Source organism: Eurosta solidaginis, chromosome 2, assembly GCF_040869045.1.
Source record: "Eurosta solidaginis isolate ZX-2024a chromosome 2, ASM4086904v1, whole genome shotgun sequence".
Classification (NCBI taxonomy): domain Eukaryota; kingdom Metazoa; phylum Arthropoda; class Insecta; order Diptera; family Tephritidae; genus Eurosta; species Eurosta solidaginis.
The window spans coordinates 81,372,767-81,387,940 of record NC_090320.1 but is presented as its reverse complement, the minus strand read 5'-3'; the positions used below and the strand labels follow the sequence as shown (position 1 = coordinate 81,387,940).

The 15,174-nt window shown below is 35.3% G+C and overlaps 1 protein-coding gene across 15 annotated transcripts in view; it reads left to right on the top strand.

Moving 5' to 3' along the window:
• wwk (white walker) overlaps window positions 1-15,174 on the top strand; it is a 600,820-nt gene that overhangs the window by 295,929 nt on the left and 289,717 nt on the right. For all 15 annotated transcript variants that reach the window (XM_067765914.1, XM_067765921.1, XM_067765915.1 and 12 more), the window contains 3 exons: window positions 13,088-13,426; window positions 13,485-13,814; window positions 13,882-14,268. In XM_067765914.1, coding sequence (XP_067622015.1) covers window positions 13,088-13,426; window positions 13,485-13,814; window positions 13,882-14,268 — 1,056 coding nt within the window. The remainder of the gene's footprint in view (window positions 1-13,087; window positions 13,427-13,484; window positions 13,815-13,881; window positions 14,269-15,174) is intronic.

Below are 15,174 nucleotides of genomic sequence, written 5' to 3'. Positions count from 1 at the left end.
TCTCCTACCTCGGTAACCTCCATAGTTGTTACTTTGGTAGCTTCCACGGAAATTACTCCGGTATTGATTTTATTGACGAATGTTTAAAATGGTATTTGAAATTGCATCGTTCATTGTTGTGAACGTTCCTGCTTGCATTATCATTTTTACTTTATCATTCGAGCAGTTTTTACACATAGCCTTTACTGCTGCTTGTTTCGAATATTTCGTAGCTAAGTCTGGGTTAAGTCCGTCCGAGATATAAGCTCCTTCTTATGATTTTGTAATTTTCTCTATTTCTGCAGTGTACTGGTTTGCAGTTTTGCTGCGCTGTTGGATATTAAGGAGTTTTGCTGTCAAACCCTCTACTGTTTTGCCTTTTATTGCTGTTCTCAATTTTAATTTTATTTGTTCAATTGTAGTTTCGGTACTAATAAAATTTCTTGCAGTGTCTTTTAGCTTAGTCTTTATCATGGTTATCGCTAAGGCTTCATGATTATCCTTGATTTGGTCTAGAATATCAAGGGCATCTAAGAAACTGTGCAAATTTTCAGGCTTGCCATCAAACTCTGGCAACACTGATGAGGCAGTTTTGATAAATTCTACTACTGTTTGTGCCATTGTGACGTTTATGAGGGGGATATGCAGTGGTTTATGTTCTTGCACTGATGAAGTCTTGACTCAATGCTGGTGAAGTGGTGCGGTTACGTGAAGGTTCGGTTAGAACGGAGTTATAATCAATTTGGAGATTTTCCTCTATCGTAGTTGGTATGGGGATTTCAATGTTATATCTTGCTAATGAAGATACTAATTTATCCCGTACTGTTGAAAAAATTTGTTGAGCTTCTTTTTGGCGATCGTTAGTAAGTATGTGATTTACTCTACTGATCAAATCTTTTATAAAATTGAATGCTTCTTATATTATATTTAAATTTTTTGCTATCGTTTCTGTTTTTATGGTAATATTTTTGTTTATGCACTTATTTGATTTATCGGCTTTTAATTTTTCTTCTGTTAATTTATCATAGATTTCTTGCAATGTATTCATCTCTCTTTTTATTAAATTTTCCTTTATCTACAATTACCATATCCTCCCATTGGGGTGTTCCCAATATTTACCTGGCATTCCAATTTACTCAAAAAATTAAAAAAAATCTTTGTTAGCAATGTAGCGTTTCAAAAAAAAATTTCCTTTCAACTACAATATTTATTTCCTGTTTTTAATTCTTTAAAACTTAACATTTTTTCTTTTTTCCAAATAAGACATTTTAATTTTCTTGCTACTTCTTTTTTTCATAAACATTTTACTTTAAATTTTGACAAAGTAGCTTTTTACATTATATTTTTTATTTTTTTCAATTAATTACAAGCCCTAATTAAAAAAAAATCCTAAGCAAAAACTTCCATCCGTTTATAAAATTGTGCCAAGGTTATTTGTGGATGCATTGATGTGCTGTAGCCTTCGATCCGTTTATAAAATTGTACCACTTTTTTCTCAGGACTGTTTTATGTTGGTTAATTTTACTTTTTACTATTGCAGGATCTGCCAGATCTGGCGAGATCTAGTTAATTTTAATTTCGACAAAAAATAAAAACTTGGCAGGATCTTCCATTCAGATTATCTTAGCAATATTTGCTTGTTCAGCAAATATTTATGCTTATTAACGATCGAACTGGCGATCGCCATGAAATATTCGCACTAATAGAAAAGATAGTCGAGTTTGAGCGTCTGACAATAATTGAATTTATTGAAGAAATTCTTTCTCTTTTCTTATAATTTCTTAACCTACACATACATAATTATGCTAACACTAACAAACTAAAAATATGTACATTTCTAATACTGGTATGCAACGTCAGCAGATTACTTCATTGACTTATTTATGGAAACAATGTAGGATAGTTGCGTGTGAATATTTTTGGGTTCACACTGAGAATCTAACACTGACAATTAGACATTCCGATCCGCATTCTTGCGATTTATTCCTGTGTGGCCACCACTAATAGGATCGTCATGATATTTCTGCAGAATTTCTTTAATTTTCCCGGGATTAGCCACGTATATAACCTCTGGGGTTAGAGCAATTGTTAGTTTTTTGAGAACCTTGTTTCCTATTTCAATAAATTTTCCTACTGCAGTATAATTTCTTTTAAACAATTTGTCCCTAAGGACAACTGTATTCGTACAAGGCCTAAATTGCCGGCTTCTTTTTCGAGCTTGGTAAAGAATTGTCCTAAGTCAATCTTATCCTCAATAATTAGGTTGCTTGATACATCGCTACAAATTTTCTTTCCTTTTTTGAAATAGAATTTCAAAGGACTGAAAACGAGCTCGAATAGTCTTTTTACTTCAAATTTATTTAGCGCTTCGTATATTTTGGGGTTCTCAGCGCCACTTTCTTTAATTTTAACGTTATTTTTTATATTTTTAGCTGTTGATCTAGTTGAGACTTTCATTATTTTGCAACCTCACTTTCTTTTTCACGACTGTGCTTCATAGCACTCCTTTCCCCAAATTCATAAATTTTTCCAATTCTATTAACAATTAACTTCTGGTTTTCCAGATCCACTAAAGCGTTGACTTTCCGCAATAAATTATAACCTATAAGGAGATCTGACTCCAAGTTATCAATATCGTAAAAAATCTCCTTAACACCAAACAGACGAATTTCGTGGTAAAATCTTATTATTGTATAACTATTAATGGTTTTATTTTCTTATAAATATCCAATTCTTTTGGATTCCTATAAATTCCCTTCCTGGTGTAACAGGATGTTGCACCTGTATCTACCATAATTTCAAAATCTTTTTTTTATAGCTTGGTCATACAGATATATATATGGCAAGCTTACTTTTGGCCTAAAAAATGACCTTCATTAATATTATTTACTCGTTGTACTTTTTCCCGTGGTTGCGCACTGACTTGCGCACCTCCAACTCTGTTAAAAATTGTTGTTTTGCGAATTGTTTCTAACTCCCTGTGGCATACCTGTATCTATTACTAGGCCTATTCTCAATTTGCAGGGATGGATCTACATCCATTGGCTCTGGACGGGTTTTTTATCGTCGCCGAATATTGGACTATTTTTCTGCGGGTACCTCAAATTATTCTGAAACTCCTGACTTCTCCGATTATTATAAGGAAGTCTGTGGGGAGATGAATTAAAACTTTTCTGCGGGTGGCTTTGCGAATATTGCAAAGCAAATTGTGACCTCATTTGATTGGCATTTAACTCTTGAGCCTTGGCAAGGGCATATGGCAAATCCTTCGGTGCCAAGGTAAACAATATTTGATCTAATGGGTGATTAAGCCCAGTTATAAAGGTCCGCAGAGCAGTGGCTCTGTTTTTAGAGTTTAGCTCTTTAGTTATGGGTGAGTTTGTCCCATGAGTCATTATGGTCTTATTTATGAGAAGCGTCAACTTCTCGTTAACCTCATTATAGAAACCTATCAGGGATTTCGATCCCTGTCTCAGGACACTCATCTCCTGTTCGATTATATGACTTGGCCTTTTGTCAGCAAAGGCAAAGTCCAGACGACTTAAAATTGCGTCGAAATTCAAAACTGTTCCGTGATTGGTCAGTATATCATTGGCCTCACGGGTAATTTTATTCCTTAAAATTGTTAACGCCGCGAAATATTTCCTACTTCCCCTTGTGTACAAGGACATGGAATTATTGACTGCTTCGCGCCAACTTACATAATTATTTATCTTACCTCCAAACTCAGGCAAAGATTTGATAACGTCTAAAGGTTCGTCACAATTTATATTTGAATCTATTTGTTCGGGTACTAACTCGGTCACAGCATCACTGGTGTTGATGGCCTGTATCTGTCGCCTCATTTGCTCTACATCCGTTCGTAATGGTGCCGTACTGGCGGCAATCAATCTAGATATTACATCCATATTAGTGGTACTATTATTATTATTTAATGACATTTTTGTCAAATCTTCTATCAAAGAATCCAGATCTATATACCCTTTTCAAATCTTCTTTCACAATCTTTCAGCACTTCATATAAATTTTATTTTTTAATTTTGCTTTATCTCTTCTTGTTTTGCTTTCACTTTTATAATCTTCTAATTTATATGTACATACATATAATTATTTATATATACTATGTATTAACATATACCTTAACTATTTTATTCATTAGCTTACGCTTCTTCGTATTCGGATTCTCGTCCTTCTATTAGATCCTTGTTCGCTCTGTGGATGAATGCTGCTGTTCATATGTTGGTGGTCCTTTCACTTTCTGGAGTTACGTACTTCGCGTCTTTAGGTTTCTTGTAAGCTGACAAATATTTTTGTTTGCTTTAATTTTAGAGTGTTTTTTTCCTTTTCTCTCCTTTTTAGAGATACTTGTTTTATTTTAATTTTTACAGTGTTTTTTTTTTGTTTTTTTTTCTCTCCTTTTTAGAGATACTTGTTTTATTTTAATTTTTACAGTATGTTTTTTTTTTTTGTTTTCTTTTCTCTACTTTTTAGAGATACTTGTTTTATTTTAATTTTTACAGTGTTTTTTTCACTCCGGAGCACACGCAACCTTTTTACAGGCTATCACTGCGTGGCTCCTGGCAGGATCGCCAATTAAAGTTTATGTTGGGTAAATTGAGTTTTTAAAAAACTCTTGCACTTTATTTCAATGCCGCTCAAAAACTGACTAAGCTTTACATTTTACTCTTATTTATAACTTACAAATAGTTTACAATAGGCATATTGAATAGGATGTTTATCTTAATACATACCTTAGTAATTTTACTCCTGGCATTTCATCAGCTGGCTAACGCAATGTCAGTATGTGGGAATGGAATGTTACAACGGATTTCGTAAATAAATCAAATAGCAACGTTTAAAGAATTTGTTTATATTTGCCACCTGATTTGAGTGGAGTCATGTTCCTTAACTTGCATAAGTAGTTCACTTTCAGTTTTAGCCTGTTTATATTAGTTGAAAGCACACACATACACTCATGGACAAAATAAGAGTCGTACACACCTTTGGTTGTTTATCATTACAAGATTTTGAATGAAAACCAATTTTGTCTAATAATATTAATAACTCTAGTTACATATACTAAACATATGTAAGTCATTATAATTCATTCGTTTTATAACTGGCAGTGACGCGCATCCCTTGATACTCGACCATATCGGACCAATTTTCGAAATGAACTTCTTGAGGTTAGGGCCGAACCTGAATCCTTTACGGCAATCGTGATACCGGATTGGACAATTTTCAACAAACCGACGAACAACTAACATTTGCGAGCGCAACTTGTACAGTTTCCACACCCTAGGCATATTGATAAGGTAGTAAAGCTACGCCTAATATATTATTATTGCAATTGGTAAACATTTTTATTTATTTTCAGGTCTTATGGGGGCGTATCGCCTTTTACAACCAGACCGTGTTATGATTTTAGAATTAAGTCACCTATAATTATATTATAACATAGAATGAAATTGTAAATGGATAATTATTTAACACACAATATATATTTCAGTTAAGATAACCAAGTTGTAGCAAATATTTTAAAATTCACTTATACCTAATTAACTATATTAAAGTAAAATTTAAATTAAAATGTTAATGAAAATATTTATAATAAAATCACTTTTTCCATTGAAACTGTTCATGAATATTTGAAGGTTTGGTCATATACTGTCGAATGGTTGAAGCGAATTTTCTCCAATTCGCATTCCTAGCACCTGTGAAAATCTTGTCTTGCTTACCGGTGCACTTAACGGAAAATGTGAGCATACAAGAATTATGTATTTGTAAAGGGATTCAAGGGGTTGTGTAGCGCAATATATAGCTTCTCCAACCCAATTGTCAACCTCACCTTCGAGCGGCGAATCCCGTTTCACTAACAGACGAGGCTCTGGAGACCCCAAGCTCCTCATGGAACTTGGGGGTGGGGAGGGAGGGATGGCCTGAAGGTTTAATGTGGCCATATAAATCGTTCCCGAGATGGTCGGGCCAGCACCTTAATGGTGCTGTGTTACCGGAGCGTATCGGATCTGTATCCGACAAAGGACCATCACATCGATAACACTCCCCAAATCCTTCGGGAAGTAACCTAATCGCTACAACAACAACAACAACATGTATTTGTAAGAAATTAATACAAAGTACATATGGGGTATTCCATCCCATTTCGACCAATTTTGAACCCGACCCCTTTAGAATTGGCTGAAAGTTTTTCTTCTTTTTCTAGCTTACGAAAGACGTTTTTCAGAATTTTTTCAAATTTTTTCATCCAACTCAAAAAAAGGTATGAATTTTTAAAAGAACACCGTTTTTGTTTTCAAAATGCTATAACTTTTTTAAAAATTGACCGTTTGGGATCTTTTTTTTTTAATTTGTTTTTAAATATACTTTTCGGAAAAAATGCAAAAAAAATTTTAAAGTTTTTTTTTTTCAATTAAATAAAAAAAAAATCGGCCCACTCCGGGATTAGTGGGGATGATTGCGGAATTGATTGAAGTTTTTTATGAGAAAAAACAAATCTCGAAAAACTGAAAAAAAGATCCCAAACGGTAAATTTTTGAAAAAGTTATTACATTTTGAAAACAAAAACGATGTTTCTTTTAAAATTCATAACTTTTTTTGAGTTGGATGAAAAAATTTGAAAAAAATCTGAAAAACGTCTTTCGTAAGCAAGAAAAAGAAGAAAAACTTTCAGCCAATTCTAAAGGGGTCGGGTTCAAAATTGGCCGAAATGGGATGCAATATCCCATATACAAACTTTGAAAAGCTTGAATTTGCATATGTTTTGTTGCAAAGATTCGCAGTCCCCGCGAAAGTATCTGTATGGTACTGTTTAAGCCGCCTTTATCAATACATCAACGGCGGCGAACTTCTTATGCGCAGCCGTGCGCGGCGAGTGGACAGGCGCCAACACGACCACTACCATCGTCCTAAATAATGCACTGCAATGAACTAGTCAAAAACCAATAGCCGGCAATCGCGGGCGCGCTTCTTTTGAATATATGTATATTGAAGCTAATTTCATTTATTATTAAATGTTTGTAAAAAGTGAATTGTGTAAAATCATTAATAACTAAAGAAAATATTAAAAACTGAAACTATAACGTCTTGCAAAAACTAAACAATCATCTTTTTATTTGTGCAAAAAGTAGTGCAGTGCAGCGAAGAGAGGCCAATTATTCAGGTACAGTAATACGATTATACATATGGGGTATTCCATCCCATTTCGACCAATTTTGAAACCGACCCCTTTAGAATTTGGTTAAGGTTTTTCTTCTTTTTCTAGCTATAACTTTTTCAAAAATTGACCGTTTGGGATCTTTTTTTTTTTAAATTTGTTTTTAAATGTACTTTTCGGAAAAAATTCAAAAAAAAATTTTAAAGTTTTTTTTTTTGTAATTTTTCAGTTTTTCGAGATTTTTCGAATTTCGCCCTTTTTTTCTCATAAAAAACTTCAATCAATTTTTCAAAATATTTAAAACTTATTTTGAGTTGGAAAACGGTGTTTTTTTTTCAAAATGCTATAACTTTTTCAAAAATTGACCGTTTGGGAACATTTTTTTTTAAATATGTTTTGAAATGTACTTTTTGGAAAAAATACAAAAAAAATTTTAGTTTTTTTTTTTTTAATTAGATAAAAAAAAAAATTCTCGGCCCACTCCGGGATTAGTGGGGATGATTGCACAATTGCTTGAAGTTTTTTATGAGAAAAATTTTAAAAATCTCGAAAAACTGAAAAATTACAAAAAAAAACTTTACAAATTTTTTTGAATTTTTTCCGAAAAGTACATTTGAAAACAAATTTAAAAAAAAAAAGATCCCAAACGGTAAATTTTGGAAAAAGTTATAGCATTTTGAAAACAAAAACGGTGTTTTTTTAAAAATTCATAACTTTTTTTGAGTTGGATGACAAAATTTGAAAAACTTCTGAAAAACGTCTTTCGTAAGCTAGAAAAAGAAGAAAAACTTTCAGCCAATTCTAAAGGGGTCGGGTTCAAAATTTGTCGAAATGGGATGGAATACCCCACATTTACTTATTTATTTCGTCTGTGCGTGTAAGCATACTTTAAAATGCAAAATTGATAACTATTAATATACTACCTTTCTTACTAGTCTACTACCATTCTTACCATCATGGGGAAAAATTATTCCCCTTTTTCCTTCCTACAGAAATGCAACCCGGAGTGATTTTAGAATTTCGGAGTGTCAAAGCTCTGCTGTCAGTTGGAGAACAAACCTCTAGTAATTGAATCATGTTGAAATAAATAAATTTTTAACATTCATTGAAATCAAAAGAAAATATAATTAATAAATTTAATTTTTTATATAACATAACTAAGTGTTACAATAAACAAGTACCCCTACAACGATTACTGTTCTTTTGTTTGTTTACTTTTTCGGTCGATACCAATTGTAAGCTTGTTACATATAACTATCGTAGAGCTTTTTTAGTCTTCAAAGCGTAGCTTAAGATGTAAGTAATGAATGTTTGTTGATGCCTTTTTTTGTTTTTAATAATTATGTTTTATGTTATTTCCAGTCCTGAGGATGACTTCAGACTGAAGTCGAAATATTGAAAAATAAAGACAAAATAAAATACACATCCAAGTGTTTTATTTAAGAAAACCCGGCCTTGAGCTTAACCAAAACTTTCAAAAAAAAAATAAAGAAACTAGAAAACAGCGGAAAAATCCATTGCGTGGGCGCAGTGGGGGATAATTTGGAGGGAGACAAACAGCTAAATGGCGTTGCGAGTCTTACAGATAAACACAGTAAAGTGGCATCGAGCGAGCTCCTCCTGACTCTTCCTGACTGATTCCTTTGATGTGGCACTGATACAATAGCCATGGCTCTTATCTGGAGGAAGGGTTTCTAGACTCAACGCTCGCGGATTCAGCGTTTATTACGCAAAGAAGGCTGGGGTAGCCTAAAGAAGTTGCCATCGTAGAGGAGTTGGAGGAGTGCAACAACTTTTTATCAAAGGCGCTGACTACTGTGTACAATAGAGCTTGTCCTCTGAGAAGATTCAAGGGGAAAACAAAGCCACCATGGTGGAGTAAGGAGCTGAGTCTTCTTAGAGGGCAGGTAGAAAAGATTTTTAAGCTGGCAAAAGTTGCGGAAACCGAGGAGTGCTGGGACGAATACAGAGATCTTCCGAGGATCTATAAAAGTGAAATCAACAGGTCAAAGCAGGTTTCATGAAAGAATTCCTATGCCGACATCGAAAGCTCCAGCGAAACGGCAAGACTGAGGAAAGTCCTATCTAAAGGAGATGCAGTCCAGGGACTGATAAGAAACGACGACGGGGAATGGTTACACATTAGTGAAGAGTCCCTTGGGGCACTACTACTTAACACACACTTCCCATCGGAGATGATGCCCAAGAGTTATGTAACCAAGTCTACAATCCTAATACGGAGCGAGAGGTACCATTGGTGACAAATACTAAAATTTAATGGGCAATAAAAACGTTTGCTATGTTCAAATCGCCAGTGCAACGATTAAGGAATGGCTAAGAATAATCTTTGAGGATTGCATAAAACTGAACCACGTACCGCAATCTTGGAGAACGGCTCAAGTAGTCTTCATACCGAAAGCAGGAAAAGCCAGCCATCTGCACCCGAAAGACTACAGGCCTATTAGTTTGACATCTTTTCTACTCAAAACCCTAAAGAGATTAATAGATGTGTATATAAAATCAAAAATGAACAAAACATGCTTACACCAAGGACGAGTCAGTCGATACTGCATTACATAGGTGGTTATGAATATTGAGAAGGCTCTGGAACACCAGGAATATGCCCTAGGTGTTTTTTGGACATTGCCGAAGCTTTCAAAAATGTCTCGAAAAGAGCAATAATAGACATTCTCATCTCGATTGAAGTTCATCCAGCTTTAGCAAATTGGATCGGCTCCATGTTAAGCTGCAGAATGATCACATCCCAATGGGGTCTGTGCGAGTCAACGAAATCTGTAAGCAGAGGAACGCCACAGGGTGGGGTTTTATCACCAATACTGTGGACGCTGGTTATAAACCAATTGCTTAGGCGGTTCGACTGAGGACCAATCAAACTTACGGCATATGCAGATGGCGTTTCAATCATCATAAGCGGCAGATGCCTAACAACAATTAGCTCTCTGATGCATCAGGCACTTCGGGATGTACATGCCTGAGCATCTGGAGTCGGGTTAACCGCCAACGCGGAAATAACCGATGTAGTATTATTTACTAGGAAGTGTTACGTCCCTTATTGGACTAAGCCTAAACTTGGAGAGGTAACCCTGGAAGAAAAATAGAGTGAGTGCGAAGTATCTAGGAGTTATACTAGATAGTAAGTTGTCATCGTAACTCCATGTGGAACAGAGAGCGAAGAAAGCCTCCGTGGCACTGTATGCATGCAAGAGGATGTATGTTGTGCTTATCACCCAAACTCTCTCATTGGTTATTTGCGGCAATTGCCAAACTCATACTTTACTATGGGGTTCTTGTTTGGAGGACAGCCACACAAAAAAGTACGTATACAAAAAAACTTGACAGCAGCAATGCATGCCATTCTACAAATCCCGCCTGCAGATCTAACGGCCAAAAACATCGCGTTAGCAACTGCCACAAGGCTAAAGGCATCGGGCAACTTGAGTGCAGACTTTATGGCTCAGCAGTATAGCGCCATTTAATATCGGGCAAACTAAATATATGGTCCCGTGCCTGAACTTCGAAAGAGATATTGGGGCCACAATTGAGCCGGAGGGTTGGTGCCGTGGTTTAGAAATAGCAGAACATACTATTCACGTGTATACGGATGGCTCCAAATTAATGGAAAGGGTTGGGTCTGCTGTTTACTGTGTCGACCCAGAAATAAGTAGATCCCACAGGCTGCCAGATTACTGCAACGTTTTTCTGGCGGAAATTGTAGCAGTGAAGAAAACAGCAGAAATTTTGGAGGAAGCGTGCTTAAGCTGCAGTCGCGTCAATATATATACGACCCAGCGTTTATTAACCTATATCGCGCCATCGATTTTTCGATAGGATTTGGGCTCAGGAAAAAAAGTTCCACTACGCATACCCAAAAAAATTATTTTTGAACCTGCAAAATTTCAACAATTTTTTTTTCAATTTTTTATGCATTTTTTCATTTTCAAGGCTCCAAATCATTTTTTATATATTTTTTTCGTGTCAATTGGCAAATGCAAAATTGGTAAATGCAGTTTTTTGACAAAAAAAATTCTTTTATGGAGATTAAGAAGAATTTTGGTCGAAAAATCGACTTTTTGTTGCAGGCTCAAAAATAATTTTTTTGGGTATGCGTAGTGGAACTTTTTTCCCTGAGCCCAAATCCTATCGAAAAATCGATGGCGCGATATAGGTTAATTTTCGTCCATACAAATCGACCCAGGTTAATATATACTGATAGTCAGGCTGCGATTAAGGCAATAATCTCAAACAGTACTTCATCAAGTGTTCTGGAATGCAAAGAAGCATTGGAAAAACTTCGCTTAGGCCGGACCATACACCTTTACTGTGTTCCCGGTCATAGAGGGATAGAAGGTAACGAAAAGGCCGATGAGTTGGCAAAGGCGGGTGCAACACTCGATGAGTCGACGATAGACGTCCCAATCCGCTTGGTAGAAATCAAAAGGAGACAGGAGTTGCATATGATCCATCAAGCAGGAAAGGCGTGGACAAAAGCGCAGGGGTGCAAAATTTCTAAGATCATGTGTAAAGCCTACGATATTAGGCTCGCAAAGTGGCTCATATCTCTGAAGAGAGAAGACTTAAAGCTCACGATGGGCATACTGACTGGACACTGCCCCCTGGCGTCACATGCTTATAAGTTAGGCCTCGTCAGTAACAGCAAGTGCAGTAAGAAACGGTTGAGCGCATCTGTGTTCGTATCATGCGCTCGCCAGGTCAAGGCTCTAGCTTTTAGGGGCGGCAGAGTTGCCAGATCTCGAGGCAGCAATTAGCTGGATCCTAGAAAACTGCTAGTATTTGCCAAAAGGACGGAGTTATTCTATAACATATGTCATGTCACCTGATTGGGGTTTTTCCGTTTGGTCGTCAAACAAATTCTGGTAACTCTATGGACACATTCAGCCTATGTGAGGTCTTTGTTCACCGGGCAGTTCAACCTAACCTAACCTAGAAAATATGTTTATTTCCTTCTATTCTCTTTTTTATCATTTACGATTTCGTTTTGCAATAAAAATCTCTTTAACAAAGTGCTTAGGTTACGATATGCTTGTAGTAAAAAAATACCCAATATTTACTTTAAAATTACCTTTTCTTTCATTTATTGAATTGGGCAACACAATATCAAATTTTGACATAATGAAGAACTTCAATAATCTGTTTTTTAATCAAAAATTACAACCTAGTAATGACAATGGAAACATCTTCTTTTTTATACCATGGTGCTAATATTGTTTGTAAATTCTTGTACTCTAATATGGATACACTTTTTTTGATTTTTATTTCAAATAAATTGTTATGAAATGCGTGCAATTTTGCGTAGAAACAAAACGTTTCTATCTATTTTGGTAGTAACGTTATTATGCCCAATCAGAATTTGAATTTTGATACCAGGCTAGAATAAAGGTAGAAAGTCAGTAGAAAACTATAGACTTTTTGCACTAATTATTGGTCCTCTTAGATGCGCCGATAAATGAGGATTTCAATATAATTGCAGCCGGTGTTCATAAGTGTTATTTTTTTATAAGCACTTCCCGCTAATAAAAAAGGAATCACGTGCAGTTTTAAAGGTGCTAATATTCGGGATTACTGCATTCTCAATACAGTTTTTCTTACCGATACAAAATTACGTTTTCTTATTATAGTTAATGCTTTCTCAATAAAAATTTACGCGTTTTTCAACAAATTACGATTTATCATTGATTGGGTTGAATAGGTTTGGTAAGCTTAAGACTTAAATGAAAATTAAAAACTGTGAGAACTAAAACCTTCTCATTATTATTAGGTCTATTATTTGATAAGCATATTCTAGTGGTGGCTAGAAACAAGTTTTTCTATTGCCCATTCAAGACTACCAAAAGTTAGATTTTTTTACCACCTTATAAACAATTCTTAGCTAATTAATTTCTTGTTTATTCAAAGCAATTGGCCGGTCTATTAATTTCGAGACAAATAATTGGTAATCTTCGGGAATCTGCAATACCTTACTTCATTGAGCAATGGAAACTAGCCAAGCTAAGCTTTAATATGTGGGGAGCATTAAGCCCCACACAAAATTTCAATCGTACCATAATGGATGTTCCAACAACAACGGTAACGGAATCAGATATTAAAGAAAAACACAATACGAATACACCACAACATACGCGTACGAGAAAGGAATCAAATAATCTGGCACAAGAATCGAATCTGATAAAAGCAAAAACATCGCCGAGTAAACGAAACATTGGACAAGCGGAAATCGAAAGTTCCCTTTATAAGGTAGATTGATTGAAAACTATGCAGAAACTTCATATTTTAATAAAAATGATAATTATAGTATGATGGAACATTTTCCGACCATTTAGAGATGCTTGTACAAATGGGCTATGTAGTGCTTTTTTCAGCTGCTTTTCCCCTTGCCGGTATATGTGCCCTTATAAATAACTTAATAGAAATACGTTCTGATGCATTCAAGTTAACACATGTGCACCAGCGACCCTTTGGCCAACGTGTTGCCAATATTGGAACTTGGCAAAATGCATTCAGTATACTCTCATTAGCGGCAGTTATAGTAAATTGTGCTTTAATTGGCTTATCCGGACAGGTATCACGTTTATGGCCGGGTCTTACAGCTGCACAGACAATAATCTTAATTGTTACATTGGAGGTATGCAAATAACTTTTATCTTCTTTTTACAATTAAAAAAATTATTTGTATATTAATATGAAAATAGCACATTATGTTGGGCTTGAGGTCTGCATTGACGTGGTTACTGCCGGAGTTACCATCATGGTTAGCCGCGGAAATAGCACGCGCCGAGCATTTTCGCAGAGAAATGCAATGCAAAGGGACTTCACCGCGACCTACGCCACCCACTCCACCGTCGACTACTTCTACACAACCAGATCAGGAAGCTTTGCATTTAGATATTGCTACAACCAACGATCAATCAATGGAAAGTCAAGTGGCTGAGGATATTTTGAACCAAGAACAATTACGTCAAGCAACCAACTATCCACAAATTGATGATATCGCTAATTATGGCCTACAACGCAATATTGAAGCAGATGTGAATATATTCGAAAATCGGGACTCATCGCCAGATTCGCCACAATCACAGGTAATAATCTGTTAGGCAAGGTCTCTTAAATCGTATCCATTATTTATCTCAATATATACTTATGATATGGACATCAATCCTTACAGACTACACGTTAGGTTAAACTGTAGTGGAATTCACTAACTTTTTTAACGATATTTGCCATCGCTTTATTTTCGAATCGATAACTATAACGATTTCGTTATTCAGCAACTATTTTTTATCGATATTCGCTAATCGACGATCAGTTGTGTTGTTAAATAAACGGCAAGCGAATTTGCTGCGTTAAAAATCACGAGATTTACATTTCGGCCAATTTTAGTTAAAAAAAAAAATCGGAACTTTAATTAAATACTTTCAAACACGAAAAGTTGCTTTATTTATAAATCAAATGGCATTTGAGTACTTAGCATACGTTTTATCATAAGATGAAGGGTTACTAAGTCCATCGCCAGTGGACAGACGCCTTCTTAGAGAAGTAGATAACCCATTCCACCTGAATGCAACGGAGTTTCGAAAGTTGTACCGAATAACCCCAGACTTGGCTCGTGATATTATTTCTCAACTTGATGTCAATTAAGGAATACAAGAATACCTGCGATATCAACAGAGATATCAAAAATTAACTCTGAATTTACTTTCCTTTTGTTAAAATAGGTAAAAGCTTGTACAATAATGACTTTTAAAAGCAGTTAGTATATGGAATTTGTTTATTTTTGGCATTCCTTTTGTGCTTTTCGCATTTTTTAGGTTTCGTAAAGCTGTGCTGTCACCTTTCTACTATTTTAAAAGTCATTTATTGCGAGTCGTTAAAACTAAGTTAGTGAATAGTACAATCGATAAGGCAAGCGACAAAATCGGTAATTAAAATCTCGACAAATCGCATCGTTATAAGTTAGTGAATTCCACTACTGGTCTGTCAATAAA